This window comes from Diabrotica virgifera, chromosome 6 (genome assembly GCF_917563875.1).
Source record: "Diabrotica virgifera virgifera chromosome 6, PGI_DIABVI_V3a".
In the NCBI taxonomy this organism is placed as follows: Eukaryota; Metazoa; Arthropoda; class Insecta; order Coleoptera; family Chrysomelidae; genus Diabrotica; species Diabrotica virgifera.
This window is the reverse complement of record NC_065448.1, coordinates 125,091,600-125,117,070: the sequence shown is the minus strand read 5'-3', so window position 1 is coordinate 125,117,070 and position 25,471 is coordinate 125,091,600. Positions and strand designations below refer to the sequence as shown.

General features: G+C 33.9%; 1 protein-coding gene across 1 annotated transcript in view; it reads right to left on the bottom strand.

The window, feature by feature from the left end:
• Positions 1 to 553: 553 nt before the first annotated feature.
• The window catches only part of LOC114336489 (facilitated trehalose transporter Tret1-like), a 52,142-nt gene continuing 27,224 nt past the window's right edge, over positions 554 to 25,471 (bottom strand). The window contains exon 2 of the mRNA XM_028286864.2: positions 554 to 2,230. Coding sequence (XP_028142665.1) covers positions 849 to 2,230 — 1,382 coding nt within the window. The 3' untranslated portion in view covers positions 554 to 848. The remainder of the gene's footprint in view (positions 2,231 to 25,471) is intronic.

The window sequence follows — 25,471 nt, the reverse complement described above, 5'->3', positions numbered from 1 at the left end:
GGGTGATCCCTGTTTTTAAACTCGGGTTAAAACACCTCGCCCCAACGAATTTGTTACACCCGAATGTACTTTTTTCGAAAGGGTGGACATCTCCCACAGGTCGGGTTGAATCAAATTGCTTGCTTGCTCGCCAAATAGCACACCTCATTTGTAATGTTAAAGTGCATATCTCTTTTATTATAGAATATAAGCGAATGAAACAAAAAACGAAATGTTAAAAAAGCCTAAGGCTATAATTGAGTTTTAATTTCAATATTTTATATATACTAGAATATTCCACATGGTGTTTTGAACTTTAAGGAACAAACACTGTATGATTGTTACACCCGGTATATAATGGCAATGTACCTGTCTAGCATCAATATTATTACATCGATTTTCTTAAATTATAAGGCTATAACATCAGTCAACACGTTTAGGAAATTCGAGATATATCTAACATGTCCCATTTTTAAGGTGTTCCGTTAATTTTGCCTCTTAGTGTATAAACCAGGATCCCAACATATTTCACTTCTATTTCTAATTAGATTAATGTGTAAAGTAAATAAATAAATAAGATGAACAATATTATCTTTAATTGGAAAATTAAAATAAATAAGTTTATTTATATATTGTATTTCCTATTCTAATATTCTTAGTTATTATGATTATTTTTCTGTTTATACATATATAATTATTACAATTATACAATCTCAGCATTCTTATTTAGCTGATATCATGCTGTTTTAAAGTTTTTTCTAAATGTTCTTTGGTCTATTGTGAATTAAATATATAATTTTTTCGCTATAAAAGTTACCATTTTTTACATTTGTACCCTATTTTTGTATTGTTTACCTTTTTGATTTATTTCATAGATGAGAATAACCAGCACTATTATGAGTTGCTGTACTTCCGTTTTCCACTGTTTCCATAACGTTTGGATTCCTTCCTTTCAAAATAAATTGAATCTCTTCTAAAGTTTTTCCTTTTGTTTCAGGCACAAAAAATATTGTGTAAAATGTAATATACATCGCAAATCCGCCAAAAATGTAAAACGGAACATGCATTCCAATATACTCTGTCAAAAACTGATACAAGTTAACGGCGACCAATCCTCCAGTTATAAACATGGCATCTGACAATGTCATGCCAAGAGCTTTAAGGTTATTTGGGAATATTTCTGCAGTTATAACGATGGGTACAATTCCAACGCCCACTTTAAAAACTACAGCGTAAATCATGATAGAAACAATTGGTATCCAACTAAAACTTATAACATTAAATCCAATTATTTTTAGATTAAAATAGACAGCAATACTCAAAAGACAAACAGCGGTTAATATACTAGAAAAAATAAGTAAAACTTTTCGACCATACTTATCAATTTGAAATGAAGCAAATATGACTGAGATCAGCATTAATGCAGCAAATAATATAGCAGCATGAGCACTATTCATATAATTAGTACCAGCATTTTCAAGAATTAGATGTAAGTTCATTAAAATAACTGAATAAGCGCAAAGATGTTGACCAGCATTTAACACTGTCATAATTAGTATTCCCTTTCTATTGCTGGGTACTACAAACAAATCTAAAAATCTTCCTTTCTCGTGTCTCTGCTCCTCTATTGACTTTGAAATTTGTTCTAATTCTTTTATGGGATCAATATAAGGTTTGTAAAATTTTATAGACTGTAAGGCAGCTTCAGGTTTGTCTTTAGAAAGAAGGTAAAGCGCACTTTCTGGTACTCTAGAAAACACCAAAATTTCAATAATAGCTACAGTGCCCCCTATTATACACGGGACGTAAAAAGGTAAGAAAGGTCCTACTGAATACACTATTAAACAACCTAATAACATCATGACATAAATAATACTTGACAAAAATCCTCTTATTTGAGGATCTGCTATTTCAGCAATAAAACATGGTGCTGCTACGAATGCCATATTTCCCGACATTCCACAAAAGAATCTGGCCACAAAAATATACACCATCTGGTTCCCTAATCCTATTGCTAACCATGCTAGTAATACAACGAATGACGCTAGGAGGAGTGACTTTTTTCTTCCAATTTTGTTAACGAGATATACAGTGAAGGGTAAGCCACAAAACGATCCAAGTAAAAATGCAGTTTCTAAAAAGTCGGCTTCACGTTTAGTTGTCTGGATGTGACTTATATCGCTAATAAGATATGGAATGTATGGTGCACTCCAGCCATAGGTCATACCATCTGATATTGCAAAGAGTGTACCTAGAAATACAACAAAATAATTAATACTATACTAAATTTATAATCAAGATGCAGTAGAAATAAATACACCAAGACACGTTAAGTGCTACTATTAGTACATTATAGAGTACATTATAGATACACATCATAATTTACAATGTATATGTTACGGTCAATGATGTAAATTGGATATTGACGTTAATGGCCGGGCATTGTCGTGAATGTCCATTTTCCTTGGTTATTAACGACAATGCCCGGCCATTAACGACAATAACCTTAAATATTGGCCAATGTTGTAAAAACTTAACGTAAAATTGGATTTTTCATCAATAACCGGTCAATAACGACAGTGGCCAGAAGCAAATGGCCAATGTTGATAAATCGATGCCTCAGAACCCAATCGGTGTAAGTCAATAAGTGTTTAAAATGAGATGCTAATATGTTCCTGAAAGTAGTTGCAGAAATATAAGTAGTTATTACAAACAAATAAATAGCTATTTGTATAACAAGGGAGGAAAGTGCTACTTTTCCTCCCGAGAATGAAGTTTACTGCCCGACGCGTAGCGGAGGGCAGTAATCATTCAAGGGAGGAAAAGGCACTTTACTCCCATGTTATACATATGGTTTTTCCACCTTCCTCAAATAACAAGTCATTTTTTTATTTTTACTTAATTTATTTATGTAACTAACCAACAAAATTTATTAGAACTAAAACTAGCAAGTAGGTACAATATAACTGTCAACTGTCAAATATAAGTCAAATTATTAATGTAAACATTGTTAAATCAAAATAACAATTTACTGTTTTTTACCATTCTGCAAAATAATTCTGTTTTATAAATAAACGTTAAATGTATAGATACTTACGTAATAGAAAATAGATATTGTACAGGGCGTCAATAAGTTATATTTCATGAATGACGTCACTTTTACTTTTCCTCCCTAGGGAGGAAAAATATTTTCCTCCCTAGGGAGGAAAAGTACAACTTTGCTCCCTACAATCAGGTCCGGAAAAGTATACTTTCGGTAGAGGTAGGTGGAAAACGTCTTTATTTATCATAATGTGGGTAACATATTCATAAATACAAACAAGGAATGTATATGAATACATGCATAATGAATACATTGTGCAAATGAAAGGAATAAATTTGTTATTTCGTAAACCGGCAATTTTAAGGACAAATCCCGAAACAGGTCGATTTTTATTTTTAAATTATGATATTTTGGCATATATGGCATACTGGTGACGTCATCCATCTGGGCGTGATGACGTAATCGATGATTTTTTTAAATAACAATAGGGGGCGTGTGCTACCTCATTTGAAAGGTTATTCAATTCTCTATTCAGTAACAGAAACACTTACATAATTAATTATAAAGGGTGTCCAAAAAAAATTAAATTAAATTATTTAACAAAAAAAGAAGAATGTATGTAATTTATTTAATTCAAAATACATTTTACTGCTGTCATGAATCAGAAAAATATTTATTTCACAAATGTTTAAACTTTCAAGAGGCAGGTGGCTGGCGGGAGCTGGCTTGATCATTGAATTTCATTCTATAGTGCTTTATTGTTTTTTTAGCACCCGGTGTTCTCAAAATATTTTTCGCTTCTTTAATTTCACTATTATTCGGTATTGTATTCGTCACAGTTTAAAAATGATTTATTGTCATCACGTTTTGACTTGACTATTAAGTTTATATAATTATTAAAATGAGTGCGCACATCGTTGATATCCATGATAACACTTATTAAATAAACGAAATGAAACTCATTTCGCTTATTCCCCGTTAGAGGGCGTTCTAACCATACTGCGATATAAATTATTTTAATTTATATCGAGAATCTACGGCCGTGATGGTAAAAATCTGTCTTCCTCAGAGCCTCCTTGAAAACAGGTAGACCTAGAAATAGTACTATCGGGGGATGAAGGAAGACAGATTTTAATCAAAACGAAACCGTAGATTTTCTAATTCTTATTTTAGTACTTATTAAATAAATTTACGAGTAATTTCAGCACGAAAACAATACACAACATACACACATGAAGTAAACAATAGTAAACCTACACATAACCTATCTTTTAGTCAAAATTTCAAAATTGACCGATTAACAACGCGCAGTGTCAACATTGGCCGGGCAATGATAGAAGTTTTATCAAGAATTTAAAATTATCATCAATATCCAGTTTCTATGGACAATAACGTTAATATCCGGCCATTGTCGACAATGACCAATTCAACCGGCCATTGTCGATATTGGCCGGCCAATAACGTTATTGGCCGAATTTACGTCATTGTCCGTAACATATACATTGTAAATCCCAAATCATGATTTCCAAAGTTTATACATTGTAAATTATGATTCGGGAGTGCTCCTAGTAGGATTTAACGTGTCTTGGTTTGTTTATTTCTACTGCATTTTGATTGTAAATTTAGTATAAGATATCACATTTAGGTATCAAATAGTAAATAAATGTATTAAATGCGTCCTTATTCACAAAAAAAATTATATGAAATTAGAAAAAATATATCGGCATGCTGAAAAAATTTTCAGTAGGTATATTTTTTATAGCAATCATTAATCATGCATCGTCAAGAAATCAATATGTTTCTAAATTGTACAAAACATAATGATGATTTTATAGTAAAAAAAAGGCAAAAATATTATTAACTGCTGTAGAAATTAATATAGCATTTGGTATAATTTAGGCATAGAACTAGGAACGTCTGTTTACGTAATGTGTTTATGATTATCGTACTAGAAAGTGCTCTAGTAGTCGATAGGTATATGTTTGGACCAATCGATTAATGCTTTTAAATATTACTTGTCAAGGTAATAGATTGACTTTATGGGGGTTTTGCAGTGGCATGAGTGGTATTAGTTTTAACAGAAGCACACACTTCCGCATCTTAAATGTGAACATGACAAGTGTAATTTATGGAAAGAAAATAGTAAACAATGTCTAAAATTTCACGTCACTATGAGTAAAATAGAAAAAATCAGGAATAAACAATAGAAGAAAATCATCAGGGCCCTTTATTGGACTGAGACCGCAAATCTCAGAGTAGTATCTGAACATACCGAATATGTAAAAATCATGCGTAAATTGAGACAAGGCTGTATTTTCTCTTCTATAGTCGTCAATATCTACTCTGAAACACTATTTATCGAAGCTTTGCACGAAACTTAAAAATATATTTTAATAAATGAGTACCACCTAAACAACATCCGGTATACAGATGACGAGGTAGTATTTGCGGACAATCTAGAAGACTTATAAGTCCTTATGAAAAAAATCACGTATTATAGTCAAGAATATGGACTAAATATAACCGTAAAGAAGGCAAAGCTTATGATCATTAGCAAGAGAAAGGTAACATAAGGTCAACTCTACGTCAACCAAATCTCTGTAAAGTGACGCACTACAATTACCTCGGCCCATGATAAATGAAGAATGGACCAGAAACCAACAGATAATAGCGCGCATCGGAAAAGCTGGATCTACCTTCAACGAGCCTTGAACACTAGATGGGGGCCTTCTTCAAAAGCCACAGCCACTCTCGACATAAAAGTAACAATGCTGCGAAATGGATCCAGATATTAACTCCTACAAGCCATTATGCAAGAAAAATATTTGGAAAGCGAGGTCCAGGAACAATAGGAACATCCTCATTAAAGAACCTCAGAACCTAGTTCAACACAACCGTTGTGAAGCTTTTCCTCGCTGCTGCAGATAAGATAAAGATTGCCATGGTGATCGTCAACATTCGTGACGGATAGTCCAAAATTCACTATCATTGGGTATACATACTAGTGTTGCCCAAAATCAGTCTTGGTCTTGCAGTCTTGGTCTTGTTCTTGCGTTTTCGCAAGACCAAGACCAAGACCAAGACCGCCTAATTTGAGCAAGACCAAGACCAAGACTTAACGTGCAAGATTTGAGCAAGAACGAGACTAATCCTGCAAGACTCTGCCGTCTTGCAATTAGAACTGAGGGTCGTTTTATGAAGTATATTAGTTCGAGTATATTCTTAGGTACTCTATGAGAAGCAAAAATATTTGTAAAATTGGAGTTATGCGCCTTACGAACAATACCATAAACAAACATACATTCTTCGCTCTGAAATTAATTGTCCAGGTTTTGAGAATAGCCGCCCTCTATTCATAAATTAATGTATCGAAACTTTTTAAAAATATGTCATATGCTGATAAAAAATATACCTACCTAATAAGTAGTTCATTTTTTCGTTAATTAGTTTTCTAGGAATTTAAACACCACAAATCATATCGATATACACATAGAATAATAAGGCTATTATGTATATTTTTTCTGCTGAGTGTGATTTCGATCACGAGACAGATAATACCGTGCCGGCTATACCGTGTAACCAAATACCCAAATATTTAGTAAGGATATATTGTCTACGAGACATTCAAGAAAGAAATGTTTACAGTGAAATACATGGAAAACAAAAGGACATTTATAGCAGTTTTTTTCTGTAGGTAGTTAAATTAAATTGGTCATTTGTTTTATCAATCGACTGTTATTTTGTTACTCTTTTGTTGATATACACTCCTCCAAGAAATTACCGCACCACCTTAAAAACGGGTCATTTTTGGTGTCTCGAATTTTATTTATTTGATTTTAATGTTTGATAATCACATAGCCTTATTCTGTATAATTATCGCTGTAATAATATTGTTTCTAGACAGGTAAATTGTCATTGTATACCGGGTGTACCAATCAAACTGTATTTTTTTTCTCAAAGTTCGCATCATCCTGTGGAATATTGTAGCATTTATAAAATATTGAAATTAAAACCCAACTATAGCCTCATATTTTCTCAACATTTTGTTTTTGATTCATTCGCTTATGTTGGATAATAAAAAGTTAGGTACTTTTTTAACTAGCCATGTTTTTCATCAATACAGGGTGTTTTTAAATAAGTATGGCAAACTTTAAGGGGTAATTCTGCATCAAAAATAATTTGACAGTTTGCTTTATAAATGTATGTTCGCAAATGCTTCGTTTCCGAAATAGGAGGTGTTAAAATTTTTCTTACAAACTGACGATTTATTTATTGCTCTAAAACCGGTTGAGATATGCAAATGAAACTTGGTGGGTTTTAAAAGGTAGTTATTACGCATTTTTGACATACAATTAAGAATTTAATATTCACCATTGGCACGCATACGGGTAACATGACCCGTTTGTTTAGAATTAACCCTTAAAATTTGCCATACTTATTTAAAAACACCCTGTATTGATGAAAAACATGGCTAGTTGTTAAAATACCTAACTTTACTGTTATCCAACATAAGCAAATGAAAAAACAAAATGTTAAAAAAATATCAGACTCTAGTTGGGTTTTAAATTCAGTATTTTATAAATGCTAGAATATTCCACAGGATGATGCCAACTTTGAGAAAAAAACACAGTTTGATTGGTACACTCATTAGTACCGATAAGGTATGTATTACCTATACAACGACAATTTAACTTCTAGCAACAATATTATTACAGCGTTATTGTTAACGAATAAGGCTATATAATATTAAAAAATCGCTTAAATCAGACAACAGGTTTAGGAAATTCGAGACATCAAAAATGACTCATTTTTAAGGAGGTGTCTTAATTTCTTGGAGAAGTGTATAATTCTCGGTTTGGTATTCGGTACCAAAATGAGGACTGGCATTAACATATGAAGGGCCAGGGGAAAGAACGATGAATGTCTATCTGCAAGCATTTTCGGTAAAATGAGAACATATTCATTGTTTTTACCCCTTGCGTTCAATCTTGTGAGGTGATCTTAAGACGATTATCATATTTATTTCCCCTTGTCCATTTATAGGTTGATAGTACTCTTTCTAAGCTAACAGATTGCACAAAAATCTCGAAATGACCAAAAATTGACATTCATCCTTTTTCCCTCTGACCCTTCATATTGTGCACATCTGTCACCGAATTGAATGCTTTTCAAATCACACATTGTCTATGGCAAATACTCGAAAAAATACGTAAGTTCCTAATAAACTTTGGTTAGTTGGAACATAGACACGGATCGCTTAGATCGTAGGTTCAAACCCCACCCGGTGTCAGTTACTGTGACCCCAATGTCAGTTACAATACCCCACCCTGTGATATTAAATCTTAAAATTGACCTACTCTGTTACGTTGTTCTAAGATATGTAATAGGCTAATGGGCAACTGCGAGACTTGCAAGACTCTTGCTGCAAGACCAAGACCAAGACCAAGACCTGGAGCGCAATACCAAGACCAAGACCAAGACCAGGTGTACTGTCGCAAGACCAAGACAAAGACTCTCTAAGTCTCGTCTTGGTCTTGCATTTGGGCAATACTAATACATACGGAACCACTCTGCCAACAACATACAAGAGTGATCAAAGAAATGCATATATAAAAAATCGTGTAATTGCATCAATGTTTACGTCAGAGTAATAACGCGAACAAGGGGGTAAAAATAGCTGCGGACGAGACAAACAGAAAAGTGCGGGACGCGGGACGGGACAAGAGCCTGTCTCGCGCCCCGCTATCCCGCGTGAAGTCTTAGAAGCGACTGTTATTAAGAGCGTATGCGCAAAATTTTAGGTCAATGCTTTTTAAATGTATTCGTTTTTTTCGAATCCTGAAAAAACTAATAAATAATTTTGGAAAATTAAAAGGTAGAAGAAAGATTACATTATCACCGAGGGCTGAAAGTTCTCCTGTAGAGTTTCTGGACACCCTGTTTGGTATAGAGAAGCACTGAAAAATCATGAAAAAGAACAAAATGAAATAAATCGTAGCAAACGACTTACAGTGAAAGTATCCACACTAAGCGTTTCTCCTTAAAACTGATAATAATGATTAATATACAGTGAGCACGTAAAGGTTGAAATAAATTCATTTTCTCGAGAATGGACGATTTTGAAAAAAAATCCCGAAACAGGTCAATTTTTATTTTTAAATTACGACTTTTTGGCATATATATCATACTAGTGACGTCACCCATTTGGGCGTGATGACGTCATCGATGATTTTTTTTAATGAGAATAGGTGTCGTGTGATAGCTCATTTGAAAGGTAATTCAATTCTCTATTCACTAGTATAAACATTAACATCATTATTTATACAGGGTGTCGAAAAAAAAATTTTTTTGAATTAAATTTATTGACAAAAAGAAGAATATGTGTAATTTATTTAATTCAAAATACATTTTACTGCTCACAGAAAACAGAAAAAAATGTTTATTTGAAAAGAAATTATTGCTTTTCGCTTAAATTAAATGCTCAGATTGTCAAGAGGCAGGTGGGTGGCTGCTTTAATATTGAATTTGCAAAAAACAATATTTTTTATTTGTCAAATAAACATTTTTTCTGTTTTCTGACAGCAGTAAAATGTATTTTAAGTTAAATAAGTTACATATATATTCTTCTTTTTGTTGCAATTAATTTATTTAAAAATATATTTTGGACACCCTGTATAAATAATTATGTTAATGTTTATATTACTGAATAAAAAATTGAATTGCCTTTCAAATGAGCTATGACACGACCCCTATTCTCATTTAAAAAAATTATCGATGACGTCATCACGCCCAAATGGGTGACGTCACTAGCAAGATATTCATGCCAAAAAGTCGTAATTTAAAAATAAAAATCGACCTGTTTCGGGATTTGTTTCCAAAATTGTCCTTTCTCGAGAAAATGAATTTATTCCAACCTTTACGTGCTCACTGTATAGGGTGTCCCGAAAAGATTGGTGATAAATTATACCGCACATTCTGAGGTCAAAAATAGTTCGATTGAACCTAACTGACCTTATGTACAAATATGCTCATACAAAAAGTTACAGCCAGTTACAGTTGAATTTACAAAATGAAAATCGATTTTTTTTCAATATACCGAAAACTATTAGAGATTTTTTATTGAAAATGGACATGTATCATTCTTATCGTAGGAACATCTTAAAACAAAATTATAGTGAAATTTGTCCATCCCATATAAATTTTATGGGGGTTTTGTTCCCTTAAACCCCCCCCCCCCCAAACTTTTGTGTACGTTCAAATTAATTCATTATTGTGGTACCATTAGTTAAACACAACGTTTTTAGATCTTTTTTTCCTCTTAGTATTTTTAGATAAGCCAGTTTTTATCGAGATGTGGCGTTTCTTTTAATATATTTACATAAAAATTTTATGGGGGTTTTGTTCCTTTAAACCCCCCAAATGATTGTGTACGTTCCAATTAAACTATTATTGTGGTACCATTGGTTAAACAGTGTTTTTAAAAAAATTTTGCCTCTTAGTCTTTTTTTTTTGATAAGTCACCTTTTATCGAGATGTGGCTTCTTTTTCAAAATATACCTTAAAATGTAAATTACAAATAAATTTTCAGATTATTAACAGGTCTCTCGATAAACACTGGCTTATAGAAAAAGTACTACGAGGCAAAAAAGTTTTAGAAACATTGTATTTAACTAATGGTGCCACAATAATAATTTAATTGGAACGTACACAAGAGTTTGGGGGGGGGGGGGGGTTAAGGGAACAAAATCCTCATAAAATTTTTGTGGGGTTCACAAATTTTACTTTAATTTTTTTTTAAGATGTTGCTGCCATTAGAATGCCACATGTCCATTTTCAATAAAAAATCAAGAGTTTTCGATATATGAAAAAAATCGATTTTCATTTTGTAATTTCAAAGGGCTGTAACTTTTTTTGTGTGCATTATTGTATATAGGTAAGTGAGGTTCAATCAACCTATTTTTGATCCCAGAATCTGTGGTATAATTTATGACCAATCTTTTCGGGACACCCTGTATAATAAAATTTAATAGGTAATAATTAATATCATAGATAACTTTAGAACGGTAGCAATAATGACAATGCCACCTTCATTTTTAGTGTAACGAAAACTTTATGATATCTGCGCCTAGGACTATGTAGATAAGATTCCAAACCTGCTACAATTGGAGTATCAATAAATGTGCCGGTTTAAAAAGATCCGCAAAATTTTTTATATGTTAACGCTGTAAATAGTTTCATCATTTCTTTAAACTGACTTTTTATTTCATATTAATTATGGGTGTCATATTACCCAAGTATTCGCGTCATATGACACCATGTCTGTCTGTCCGTCGGTAAACACAACTCGTCCGTCATTAGAACAGGAGGTGTCGAATAACCCAAGAATGACATTAAAGGTGAGAAATTTTAATTCGGACTTCTGGCTTTAGAGTGGCAACTGGAAGTACTGTTTTAAAGTTGCCGAAATAGTCAAAAGCGATATACTATTCCACGCCTTAGCAAGACGTAAACAAATGTATACTTCCGGTTTCATGCCTGTCGGTCCGTCCGTCTGTCTGTCCGCGATTATAACTCCTACGCTATTTAAACAGGTAGGATGTCAAATGAGGTGTCGAATGGGAACAGACAACTCAAAGATGGTATTAAAGGTAAGATTTTAAAGGTGGATGGTGGAGGGGTACTGCATCCTGGACGCAGTGAAAGAGTGAAATGAAGTCAGAAGTCAGTATCCAACTGACTGCTGAGGAATCGTTTGTTTCATTTGTTACGTTACATTTGATTTGTTTTTTAGCATATCGTCCTATTAGAGGTAAAACTCACTAACTACACATTTCAGAAAGTGGATAAAAATCGACTGAAGGTATTTACAAATTGTTTTTTAGATTCACTTAGACTTAAATATTGGATTTTTTTAATGCAACTGCAATGAATAAATAAAACAGATATTTTAAGCCATGTTTCGACACATAGTGGGTCTGCTGAGTCCCAAATTGCCATTAAAAAAAAAACAACTTATTACGCTTTCCTCCATAGCCAGGCAATCCGGATGGAATATCAAACACGACTGATTTGGGTGGATAGACGCCTGGCGAACCACCGGATGGTTAGATGTTAGTGGGAGGCCACTGCGGCTACCGTCACTTTATTATTAGTGGTATAAGTAGCTGGATAGTCGCCAGGCAGGTATCTACCATCCACCATCCTACCAAACATCCTGCAGTGCGGCATCGGCCTTAGGGCTGCAATCGGCAGTACCTACTACACTTGAGAGCAAAACAATCGACTCACTCGCTGTATTGTACACGTTAAGTGTCTTGAATTTCCTAAACCTGTAGAATATTCTAAAATATTTGAATTAAAACCAAATTGTAGCTTTAGGCTTTCTTAACATTTCGTTTTCTGATTCATTTGCTTATGTTGGATAATAAAAAAGTTAAGTACGTTAAAACTAGCCATGTTTTTCATCAATAAATCCTCATTTTCTGCTTAGTTTAACCCGGGAGCAGTCGCGCTCACTTCTGTAACGTGAACAGTCACATGTTAGATTTTATCTAATACAAATTTAAATACGAATTTACAAATTTTTATTTTATAGTATTTTTATTTACTTTCTATATTAGAAATATTATTTCTAACAATTCTAATTGGCTCTCCCCAAAGCAATAAATTCCACAAAAAGAAGAAGAAGAAGAAAAAAACCTACGCATTACTACACCGTTCCTCGAGGCACTTACCAGTGGAACGTTATGTTGCACAATTTTTCATCAAGTTATCCCCAAAAAGGATAAAATGTTAGATTTTTCCTAACAGCGCGACTGCTCGCGGGTTAATAAACAAGCCTAAAGTAGTAAAGTACTATGAGAAATTGACAATTTAATGGATGTCAAATTGTTAACTGTCAAGAAGTGTCTGGTTTGTTGTGAACAGTTGTAGATTTATTATTTAAAGTTTCAATTAAGTCAGTATTTTTTTTGTTGTTTGGTGGAAATGGAACGCGCTACAAGGAATTTGACCAGCGATGAGTGTATTCAAGCAGTGATCTTACATAGCAAAGACTAATCTACCATGCTATGGGCTCCTTATACTGGTAACAATTTTTTGCTAATGCACGAAAATGCAAGACCTCATGTTCACGAACTGTAACCGAATATTTACAACAGGTAAATCTTCGGAATTTGAATTGGCCGTCGTATAGTCCGGATCTTAATCGGATCGAACATTTGTGGGATTTATTAATTGGCAGAAGACTACAACAGCGTTTGCCACCTCCTAGAACCCCACAAGAGGTAGAAACAATATCTCTCGAGAATTTGAATAATATTGATCAAGATCAAATAGCATCTTCTTCTTCTTCTTCACGTGCCAAATCAGAATTATCCGACGTTGGCTATCACCATTGCGAAGGGTTCTCGATCTTCTGCAATATGGAATAATTGTCCTGCATTTGATATCTGAGTCCATTCACGAATGTTTTTTAACCAAGAAACTTGTTTTCTTCCTATACCTCTACGGCCCTCTACTTTGCCTTTAAGGATCAGTTGTAATATTTTATATCGACTTCCCCTCACTATATGTCCCAGATAAGACATTTCTCGATGTTTAACAGTCTTTAGCATTTCTCTATTTTTGTTGACCTTCCTTAGTACTAATAGTACTTCTTCATTAGTTTTTCTTACTGTCCAGGGTATCTTCAGCATCCGTCTATGAATCCACATTTCCAATGTTTCAATTCTGTTTATGATCGATATTTTTAGCGTCCGCACTTCTGCACTATACAAAAGTACGGACCAAACATAGCTCTTGACCATTCTTTGTCTTAGTTCTAAACTGAGATGATTATTGCAAAGAAATGACTTCATTTTCATAAAAGTAGTTTTAGTCATTGCTATTCTACGTTTTATTTCTGTGTCTTGATCTAGTTGGTCCGTTATCACAGTTTCCAAATATGTCATTTTGTGAACTTTCTCAACTTGGACTCCGTTTAATTGAAGCTTTGCATCGGAATGTGGGTCACAACTAAACACTAAAAATTTGGTTTGGTTTGAGTTTATTTTAATGCCCATTTCCTCTCCTAACTCGTGAATACGATCAAGCAGAATTTGGAGACCTTCAATATTATCTGACATAACTACTGTATCGTCTGCATATCTTATCACATTAAGTAGTTATCCGTTGATTTTTATTCCATATGGCTGTCTCTCACGTGCCTTTTTAAATAACTGCTCCGAGTAAACATTAAACAATGTTTGTGACAAAATGCAACTTTGTCTGACTCCTCGTTGTATGGAGATTTCATCGGTGTATTTATCTCCAATTTTGACCGTAGCAGTTTGATTCCAGTACAACTTTTTAATGACACGAATATCTTTGTCATCTATTCCGATATATTTCAGTATTTGCATTAATTTTACATGCTCTACTTTATCGAATGCCTTTTCGAAGTCCACGAAACATGCAAATACATATTTTCTTTGATCACAGCATCTTTGCAATAGCATACCTCATTTGTAATACAAAAGTACATATCGCCGGTCAGGAATAAGAATGACGTAACTGCAAATTTTGCCAGTTCCTGTTTATTGCGTAATAACTAACTTCTAAAATACTATGTACAGATTATACACAAGCGACAGAACTGTAACTATGTGCTGAGCCACCACAAGGTAGTTGCGTCGTTATTGAAATACGCACAATTTTAGACCTTGTTTCAGATGAAGAATGATGCAACTGCAAATAGGGTTGAAAATGGGGGGAACAAATTAAGAATAAACGGCATAATAAATATTTAAAACTAGTTTTTTATGCAAAAAAATTTTTAGATCAAGAATGACGCAACTGTAGATAGGACTGAAAATGGGGGATTCAATTGAGATCATGAAAAAAAAATAGGGGTGAAACTAAAAGCCATCATTTTAAGAAAAAACGCGATACCGATGCTTCGGATGGTTACTTTTTATTTAATCATTATTTTAAATATTTAAAAAATTTTAGATTAAGAATGACTCAACTGAAAAAAGGGTTGAAATGGGGGGATTAAATTAAGATAATGAAATTCGAACCCTTAAGGATAATAATAAAGGCCATCATTGTAACAATAAACGCCATACCGATGCTCCTGGACGATCACACCTCATTTAATCACTATTTTAAATATTTAAAAAAAAATTTTGCTCTCTTGAGAAATCTGACTTTTTGCAGTTACGTCATTCTTATGCCGGACCGGCGATATCTCGTTTATTATCAAACATAAGTGAATGAATCAAAAAACAAAATGTTAAGAAAGCCTAAAGCTACAATTAAATTATAATTTAAATATTTTAAATGAGCAATAATATTGTACAGGGTGTCCCTAATTTTAAGAAAAAAACACAGTATGATTATTACACCCGGTATAAAATGACATTTACCTGCCTAGCAACAATATCATTAAATCGATTTTCTTAAATAATAAGGCTATAACATAATAAAAAATCAGTCAAATCGGACAGCAGGTTTAGGAAATACAAGGTATCTAACGTGTACAATTCAGCGAGTGAGTCGATTGTTTTGCTCTCAAGTGTATTTAAAAGTCGCCGATATAGTACAAACGATATATTATTCGACGCGCCTTAGCAATACGAAAACAAATGTATAATCCCAGTTCCATGCCTGTCTCTTCGTCCGTCTGTCTGTCTCCGAATATAACTCCTAAATTATTTAAACATATAGAATGACAAATGAAGTGTCGAAGGAGAGCTTATAAGTCAAAGTTGATATTAAACGTGAGTAGTTTGACCTCGGACTTCCGGTTACAGAGGTGCAATCGCAAGTACTGTTTTAAAGTCACCGAAATGGTGCAAGCGATATATTATTAGACGTGTATAGAAAGGTCAAGCTCGAATCAGAGCCTATTTTACTTCAAATCAGGCCCGAGGCACTACATAATTTTCGGGCCCCTAACCAAAATTTAATAGTAATAATAATAATTTTTTATATGTAATAATTATTTAATAGAAATATAGTTGCACCAGAAATTTAAATTTTTATTAAAAATAAATACAATTTATATTTAAGTAATTAAACATTGTTTGAATACTTTAAACATTGTTAAATAATTAAACATTGTTTCATTGTTTAAAGTGCAAAAAATTACCGTGAAATTTCTCTACTACGTACAGCAACTGAAGTCCTCACGTAAGTACCTATATTATAATCCAGCGGCTCCAACCACTAGCAGTAAATATTATTGGAGAGTATCAGACGGGCTTCAGGCGGGGAAGTCCGACGATGGATGAAATATTTACAGTCCAGCAGGTCTTAAGCAAACCATGGGAGTATGACATTAATGTTCACAATGTGTTTGTAGGCTTCAAAAGGCATAGGACTCAGTCAAAAGGAACATACTATACTGTATATTGGCTGAACTGGCATACCACACAAGCTAATTAGACGCATTAAAGCCACAATGGATGAAACTCAGGCATGTGTACGATACAAAACCACCGGAGAGACTTTTTCAAAATCTCGTAGGGATTGAAGCAGGGAGATGGGCTAGCCCCAACATTGTTTAACCTGGCACTGGGTATACGGTTAGGCAAATGCAAACTGTACGAGGAAACCTACTGACCAACAGAACCGTTCAACTGGTCGATGATATTAATATTATGAGTAGAACATCAACAGGAGCACAGGAAACATACGCAGAGTTAAAAACGCAAACGAAGAGGCTAGGTATGGAAATTAACAAATAAGAAACAAAAATAATGGTACAGACGAGAAGAAATATAGTCCCAGAGAACATTAAATATGAAGATGATATTGAAACGGTTGGAAAGTTTACATATCTGGGAGTAGAAATATATGCCGACAGATCAGAAGATGGAGAAATACGGAAGAGAATAACTCCAGCAAATAGAGCTTGCCCCCTCCCATATATTTTGGTATAAAAGTGTCCACCGAAATACAAAGATAAGAATCGATAAAACCTTAATTCGACCAATAGCATGCTGTGGTAGGGAAGCATGGGTCCTGAGAGAATCGTCAAAAAACAAACTCGACACATTCGAAAGGAAAGTAATAAGGAGAATACTAGGACCTATGAGGAAAAACGGAATCTTCAGAATTCGATACAACGAACTTTATCAACTTTATAAGGAAACACCCCTGTCAGACTTCTTCTCCTCTGCAGATGCATCTCCGCTACGGAGGTTAGCAATCATCATAGCTGTTTTAATTTTTGAGACAGTAACTCTAAATAGTTGTTTTGAGATTTATCCAAATAATTCTCTCAGGTCCTTTAGCCATAAAATTCGTCTTCTTCCGATGCTTCTTCTGCCATATATCTTCCATTGCATTATGAGTCGCAGGATGCCATACTTCTCGCCCCGCATGACATGTCCAAGATATTGTCAGACTTCATTAGAATACAAATATTGCAATGGGCCGAACATGTGATAAGAATGGGACAGGATAGGCTACCAAAAAGAGCACTGAATGCTAGGATGCAGGGAATGAGACCGGTTGGAAAGCCAAGAAAGCGCTGGGAAGACACAGTAAGCAGTGTTGCACAAGCATTTTTAGAAGTCCGTGTATAGAGAAGAGCAGCGCCAGATAGAAAAGGGTGGAGGCAAAAAATAAAGGAGGCCAAGGCTCAATTTGGGCTGCAGTGCCGCGAAAGAAGAAGAAGAACAGGATGAGAGGACGAACTTTCTTTTTGCGTACTGTTGTGAGCTGTAAAATATGATAATATTGCATCTTTTTGTGCCTGCGATTCCTGTTCTCTTAAATTTTGCTTTTTTCATTTTTCACTGCCACTTAAATGTTTTTTACTACTTAAGGGTAAGGTTCTTAGGTTAAGAAAAATAAGTGTTTAAAGAAATATAATAAAACGGCTAATGATTAATCAATAGAGTAGTTAAATTAACTTAAAAAGTACAGGACTGAAAACTAATACCATCATAAGCAAGCAATACCTTATATTTGCAGAAAACGGTATGAACATCAAACTAAATATTAAAGTGCATTTTGAATAAGTATCATGATAATTAATACGTGACGATACCTTTTGTTAATCCTGCCTCTTGTTTATCCTTCGGAGTGGTGTCTAATTTTTGCTTATTGTATATGCCGACAAAGCAATCTACCTAATCCTTATTAAAGTTTTATGATAATAACGGTTTATGGTTTATGATATAACCTAATTTGTTATCAATTCCTGTTCGTAAAATGAAATAATTTTGAAAATTTATTTTGTTTTCCAATCAAAATTTTGTTTTAGTGATCTTTTCGGGCCCCATTAAAATGCGGGCCCGAGGCAGGGGTCTCATAGGCCTAGTGGTAAAATAGGCTCTGGCTCGAATATATAAATCCCATTTTGATATCACTTCCGGTTAAAAAGTAATAACATTATGGCAAAAATGAGTCAAAATTAGTGAAATCGTATATCAATCGAAGCAAAGTTACGCGAAGAGTTCAAATATCGGCTTCCGGTTCTACTTCACGTTGGGTGAAAACCTAGGATTTACAAAGTTCATTTGCTTGTTTTACTTTTAGGTTTCTAAGAAAAAAATTATTTGTTGTATATGATAACAATCATACCTTTAATAAGAGTAAACTAAAAAAGTCTAATAAATAATAATTTAAAAACTTATTTTGGGGCATCTCATATAAAAGTACCTACTTATGCCATTTTAGGCTCAGTTAGCCAAATTTCTGTTTTCTATCTTTTGCACCTAACAAAATCCTTTATCCTGGGTGTTATCGTTATCTAACGATTTTTTTGTGTACTAAGTATATGGTCCAAGAGCTGTGAGACATTTTTGAGTAGGTATTTTAGGCAAGCTGAAAATTTTTCAGGTGACTCTTCCATAATAGCCTAATACAAAAATGCCGGTCTGGCTGGAGGGTAGCGGTTATTTTCCCCAAAAATCCCCCCCAAAGTTAAAAAAGGGTAAAAATTGTTATTACAAAAAATATCATTGACGTGACTTTAAAGTAAATTTAAATATTCAAATATTAGGAAAATAAACAAGCCAGGCGATTTGAGGGCGATTTTAGCTCTGCAAGATACTTGCATGGGCGTCCCAGGATTATTTTCAGGGGATGCATATTAACTTCAGAAGATTTTATCTGAATCTGTACATACTATTAACAAGTATAAAATATACAACTATACATGCATAGCTATGTATATTCCTTCTGGACAGGGAGGTACAATTGTTATTTTGACAGGGTATTTTTTAATATTAAAAATAAATATTCTAAAAAAGGCAGCTTTTTGGTGAAATTTTCCAACTGCCATGTGATCAAACAAATTACGGGTTCATATAAATGAAAAGCGCTATAGGTAAGCAGCAGTGTGAGAAAGAGCGTATACCGATAGCTGTTTGCGTCCTCTGTTCTAGCGAAGTGAGTCCGTTCGCTCGAGAAAAATCACGTGACCTGGTGATACCCATGTTGTTGTGCCTCGAAACGTTAGAGTAATTGTTATATATTATAGTTTTTTAAGTAACTTTTCCTTAATTAAAGGAAAATAATACGTACTATACAATAGATTTTGCAAATATGATAGGAAATGACAAATTTATTATTATAAATATATAGGTAGAAAATTATAAAACTATAAACTAAATAAATTCTGTGTCCGAATCTTGTACTTCTTCTTCAAACTCCTCATCTGAGCTTAAATATTCATTCTTTTCTTCTTCGTCAGACTCCCCTCGAGACTCAGATTCTTCTTCTACATGAACTGTAGATAGTTGTAATATGCATTTAGAATTTATTAAAAATTAATTACTGATTAATTAATTGATTTGCTACGTATTCTCTGTCATTTTGTACGGAGTCGAAGCCTGCACAACCACGGGCGCATCTGAAGAAAGACTTGCCATTGTTGAGATGTGGTGTTATCGAATAATGTAAAAAAATAATGTACACAACACGTAACAAACGCGGAAACATTAAGAAAGATGAAAATTAGACAAGAAATACTCAACACTATGAAGGAAAAAAATGAGCTACTTTGGTCATATACTAAGAAATAAAAAACCTGATGTGATTGGTTATATAAGGAAAAGTATTAAGTATTGGTTTTAAAAGAAAGAATACGTAGCAACTCAATTAATTAATCACTAATAATCTTTTAATTAACTCTAAATACATATTATAACTATTTACAGATTAGGTAGAAGACGAATCTGAGTCTTGAGGGGAGTCTAACAAAGAAGAAGAGAATGAATATTTAAGCTCAGATGAGGAGTTTGAAGAAGAAGTACAAGACACAGAATTAATTTAGTCTATAGTTTAATACTTTTCTACCTATGTATTTATAATAATACATTTGTTTTTTTTTTCTATCATATTTGCAAAATCTACAGTGATGAGCGCGCTAATAACCGGCAAAACAGCTCAAAAGATGGAAAATATAATACATCTCGAAACAAAAAGAGATGAAACTCTTTTTGTTTCGCAATGTGTTATGTTTTCAACCTTTTGAGCTATTTTGCCGGTTATTAGCTTGCTCATCACTGTATTGTATAGTACGTATTATTTTCCTTTAATTAAGAAAAAGTTACAACAACATGGTTATCGCTAGGTCACGTGATTTTTCTCGAGCGAACGGACTCGCTCAGTTAGAACAGAGGACGCAAACAGCTATCGGTATACGCTCTTTCTCACACTGGTGCTTACCTATAGCGCTTTTCATTTATATGCACCCGTAATTTGTTTGATCACATGGCAGTTGGAAAATTTCACCAAAAAAAACCTGTCTTTTTTAGAATATTTATTTTTAATATTAAAAAATACCCTGTCAAAATAACAATTGCACCTCCCTGCCCGGAAGGAGTGTACATAGCTATGCATGTATAGTTGTATATTTTATACTCGTTAATAGTATGTACAGATTCAGATGAAATCTTGTGAAGTTCAGATGCATCCCCTGAAAATAATCCTGGGACGCCCATGCAAGTATCTTGCAGAGTTAAAATCGCCCTCAAATCGCCTGGTCTGTTTATTTTCTTTATATTTGAATATTTAAATTTACTTTAAAGTCACGTCAATGGTATTTTTTGTAATATCAATTTTTGCCCTTTTTTTAACTTTGGGGGGGATTTTTGGGGAAAATAACCGCTACCCTCCAGCCAGACCGGCATTTTTGTATTAGGCTATCATAGAAAAGTCACCTGAAAAATTTTCAGGTTGCCTAAAATACCTACTCAAAAATGTCTCACAGCTCTTATACTAATACTCAATACTTTAGTCCAAACAAATTTAGATAAGTTTTTATTCTATTAGTAAAAGAACAGCTTTCGGATATTAAATCCTAAATTATATTGTGAAATTATAATATTTATATACCGAGATAATATTTTCCTCGCTCAATTATTATTGTTCATTAATTTACGAATTATTTTGTTAGTTACCAGTATTGATTGATTTTTTAAAGCTAGAAAATATACATTTTTGTTCTTTATATAGGCAACCAGTATTACTTGATAGTCCGCTGTTTGATTATACAGGGATGAGAGCGCTAATAACCGCAAAATAACGCAAAGGATGGAAAACATAATAGGTTGTGAAATAAAAAGAGATGAAACTAGTAGAGGTGGGAAATTATGAAGCTCTCTCTTCAATCCTGACCCCCAGGAGGGAGTGTAGTGGTCGACGCGATGTCGTGTATTGTCCGCCTCCACAGATCTCTTTCTCTGGGCATTTCTTTTAACTCATGCATAGGTCTTTTGCATATTCCTGTAATTTAATCGATCCATCTTGTTGGGGATCTTCCTCGTGATCTTCGGCCTTCCACCTTTCTTTGTTTAATGAGTCTTTCCATGTTTTCTGTGTTTGCTCTCATAACATGTCCAAAGTATTTTAATTGTTGGAAATGGACTTTACTGGAGAGTCATTGGCTAACTTTTAGCTCTCTTAAAATTGAATTATTTGTCCTATAGTCGGTCCAAGGAATTCGTAGCATTCGTCTCCAACAGAACATTTCAGTGGCGTGTATCTTTCTTCTTTCCTAATTTCTCAGTGTCCAAGATTCACATCCGTAGGTCAGTATTGGGAATATTAATCAGTTGTTCAACCACTTCTTTAACGATCTTTAAATTTGACAGTCCTTCCATATTGTGGTAATTTTTGCTGTGGCGACATCACATCTATGTTTTATTTCTTCCTGTAGTGACCCTGTGTTTTTGATTAATGATCCCAGATATAAGTATGAGCTCACAACCTCAAACCAATCAATTGTGGTTATGTGTTAATTATTGTTATGTAGTATATCCACTATCATGATCTTTGTCTTTGATATGTTTAATTGCAGACCAAATATTTGACTTTTGTTTTCAATCAATCGTATAAGATCAATCAGCTCTTCTTGACTATTTGCAAGAAGGGCTGTGTCATCTGCGAAACGTAGGTTGTTTATTTTATGACCGCTTATTGAGATGCCTTTTTCCCATCCTTCAAGTGCCCTTCTCATAATATGCTCCCCATATCAATTAAATAATTGTGGAGATAGTATACATCCCTGTCTGCCACCCCGCTCTGGATGAAATTCGTTTGAAAGTATGTCAAGCACTTTAACTGATCCAGTGGTGTATTCGTATAGTTTCGTTATAAGCGAAATAAGGTGTTGTGGTACGCCTACTTCTATTAGTATTCGCCATAAGTGTCTCCATTGATCCTGTCGAATGCCTGACGATAATCTATAAATAATATGTAAAGTGGAATAATAAATTCCCTAGATTTTTCTATTATTTGTCTTATATTCAACAGGTGTTCCCGAGTAGGGACCTCTACCGTTGCTAAATCCAGTTTGCTCTTGTGGAATTTCTCTTTGAAGGAATGTTTTTAGTCTCTCATTGATTGTTTGTAGCATTATTTTACTGGCATATGATATAAGAGAAATAGTTCTATAATTGTCGTATTTATGGAAGCTGCCTTTTTTATGAATTGTCGTTATTGTGGATTTTGTCCAGTCTTCAGGCCATTGTTTAGAATGCTATATTTGCTTACAGAGTAGATGAAGTAATTTTACGTCAGTTTCTTCTGTGGCTTTGTTAAAATATCTGGACCTGGTGCTTTATTATATTTGAGCTTACTGATCGCCAGTCTTACTTCATTTTCAAGTATATCAGGTTCTTCTTCCACCTCGTCAGGGATTTGGTTAACAGGTTCTAGGCGTTGATCATCTTTATATAGGTCCCTGCAATACCATCTCCATGTCTCTACTATATCTTCTTTGTTTGTTCTCAGAGTTCCAGTGTTGTCTTCAATGGCTTAAGTTCTGGCTTTGAAGTATCTTGTTAAGTAGCGTATTTTTCTAAATAGATCTTTTGGCTGATTATTCTGATCATGTCTCTCAATTTCTTTGCATATACAGGGTGTTTGGTAAAGAATGGGCATGTGTATTCTTGAATATTTCCTGAAAGGCATGATATAACAACACGAAATTTGGTAAGTGGGAGTTTTTTGAGACGAGAAATCTAAATTCGCCACCAAAAATGATGTATTACCCATAGGGCGCCACATACGATTTTCAGCGCTCATTTAATACGTTCAATTTTTTTTATCCCCCACTATACATACTTTTTGTATGAAAACTTTTATTCTCTTAATATTTTTACTTAAAAAAGATTTACTACGTTCATCTCACTAATCTCAACTGTTTTCGAGATAAACGCATTTTAAATCTGCGATGCATGATAATTATTTGCATAATAGCATTGTAGTTACACCCGAAAAATAACAAACCATAATAATTGTGCCGATTTTCATATTTATGTCGTTGCATCGCAAATTCCATTTTAAGAAATTTTTGTAAATTTTTATGGTTTTAAGTTATTTTTCGGGTGTAACTGTAATGATATTATGCAAAAACTATGTTGCCTCGCAGACTTAAAATGCGTTTGTCTCGAAAACCGTTAAGTTTAGGGAGATTAATGTAGTATACCTTTTTTAAGTAAAAATATTAATAGAATAAAAGATTTGATTCAAAAAGTGTATAGAGTGGGTAATAAAAACAATTGAACATATTAAATGAGTGCTGAAAGGCGTATGCGGCGCCCTCTGGGCAATAGATCATTTTTGGTGGCGAATTTAGATTTCTCGTCCAAAAAAACCACCGTGTACCAAATTTCGTGTTATTGTCCCATGCCTGTTAGGAAATATCCAAGAATAAATAAAATAAAAGTTTAACTTTGACACCCTGTATTTCGGTTATTATCAACTTTCGTACTAAAGTAAGTTAGCTTAAATCGACCTATTTTAACCTCATGAATCTAAGGTTAAGCTATGGCCCATTCTTTAACAAACACCCTGTACTTTGACAGTACTGTTTTTTATCTGCCTTGCATCTTCGTTATATTTCTTTATTGAGGTTTCTTAAACTAGCTTTTTCCAAATGATGAACTAGCTTTTTCCCTTTCATTATGCACACCACTTTGACATAGACTTCTTCTATTCTCAATGATTTGAAAGGTTTCATCTGTTATCCAGTGTTTCCGTCTCACAGGATTACTTATCTTTGGATGATCAATTGGTGTTGTTACACAATGTTTAAAAGTCTCCCATATTTCTTGAGATGTTCCGTTACGAATAGAGGGCATTATTTTATAGACGTCCTATACGACGGAGAAGGTTGCCCTTCTTTCTTAGTTCTGACCTATTTGTCTCTTTTCGTTTATTGGGCGCTTTAAGTTTAAGCTTTACTTTAGCTAGGAGGAGAGTATGATCGGATCCGCATATCGCTCCTGGATATGATCTGACTGTTTGAATTGACGACCTCCAGCGAATATTTTTAAAGATGTAATCTATTTTATTTCTAGGCCTATCTCAAGGACTTTGCCCAATATAAAGTCGACGTACATGGTGTTTAAATCGAGTATTCATGATAGAATAATTGTTTGTGATAGAAAACTCAATTAAACGGTCTCCCTCTTTCGTTTCTCGAACTTCTCCAGTACATTTTTTATGTCGTCATTCTGTGTAGTGTTGCCAACTTTTGCATTAAAGTCACCTCATATTAAATTAAGCTCTTTGTTTGGTATGTTGGCGATTGTCGTTTCCAGTTTTTCGTAGAATTCCTCGATCTTTATGTCATCTGATTTGCTGATTGGCGCTTAAACTTGCATGATATTAAGTTTATGTGGTTTGCCCTCCTTTTTAAGGAGAACTATTCTATCGCTCACAGCTTTAAATTCGACGATAGACTTTTGTAATCTTGGTGAGACCAGAATGACAACACCTGTATAGTTATAAATTATGAATAGAATCCTATAAATATATATTATTTTGATAGTGTCCCACCTTTATACACATCAGAGGAGTTTGGCAAGTGCTGCTGTAACAGTAGAATTTTATAAAATTTTCCTGTGATAGTTTGACTCCAATTACTCCAATGACCCTCTCAAAGTCACTTAGCTGTGACACCCTGAGAATTTTACGCACTTTAGGCTTTTTGATCAATAA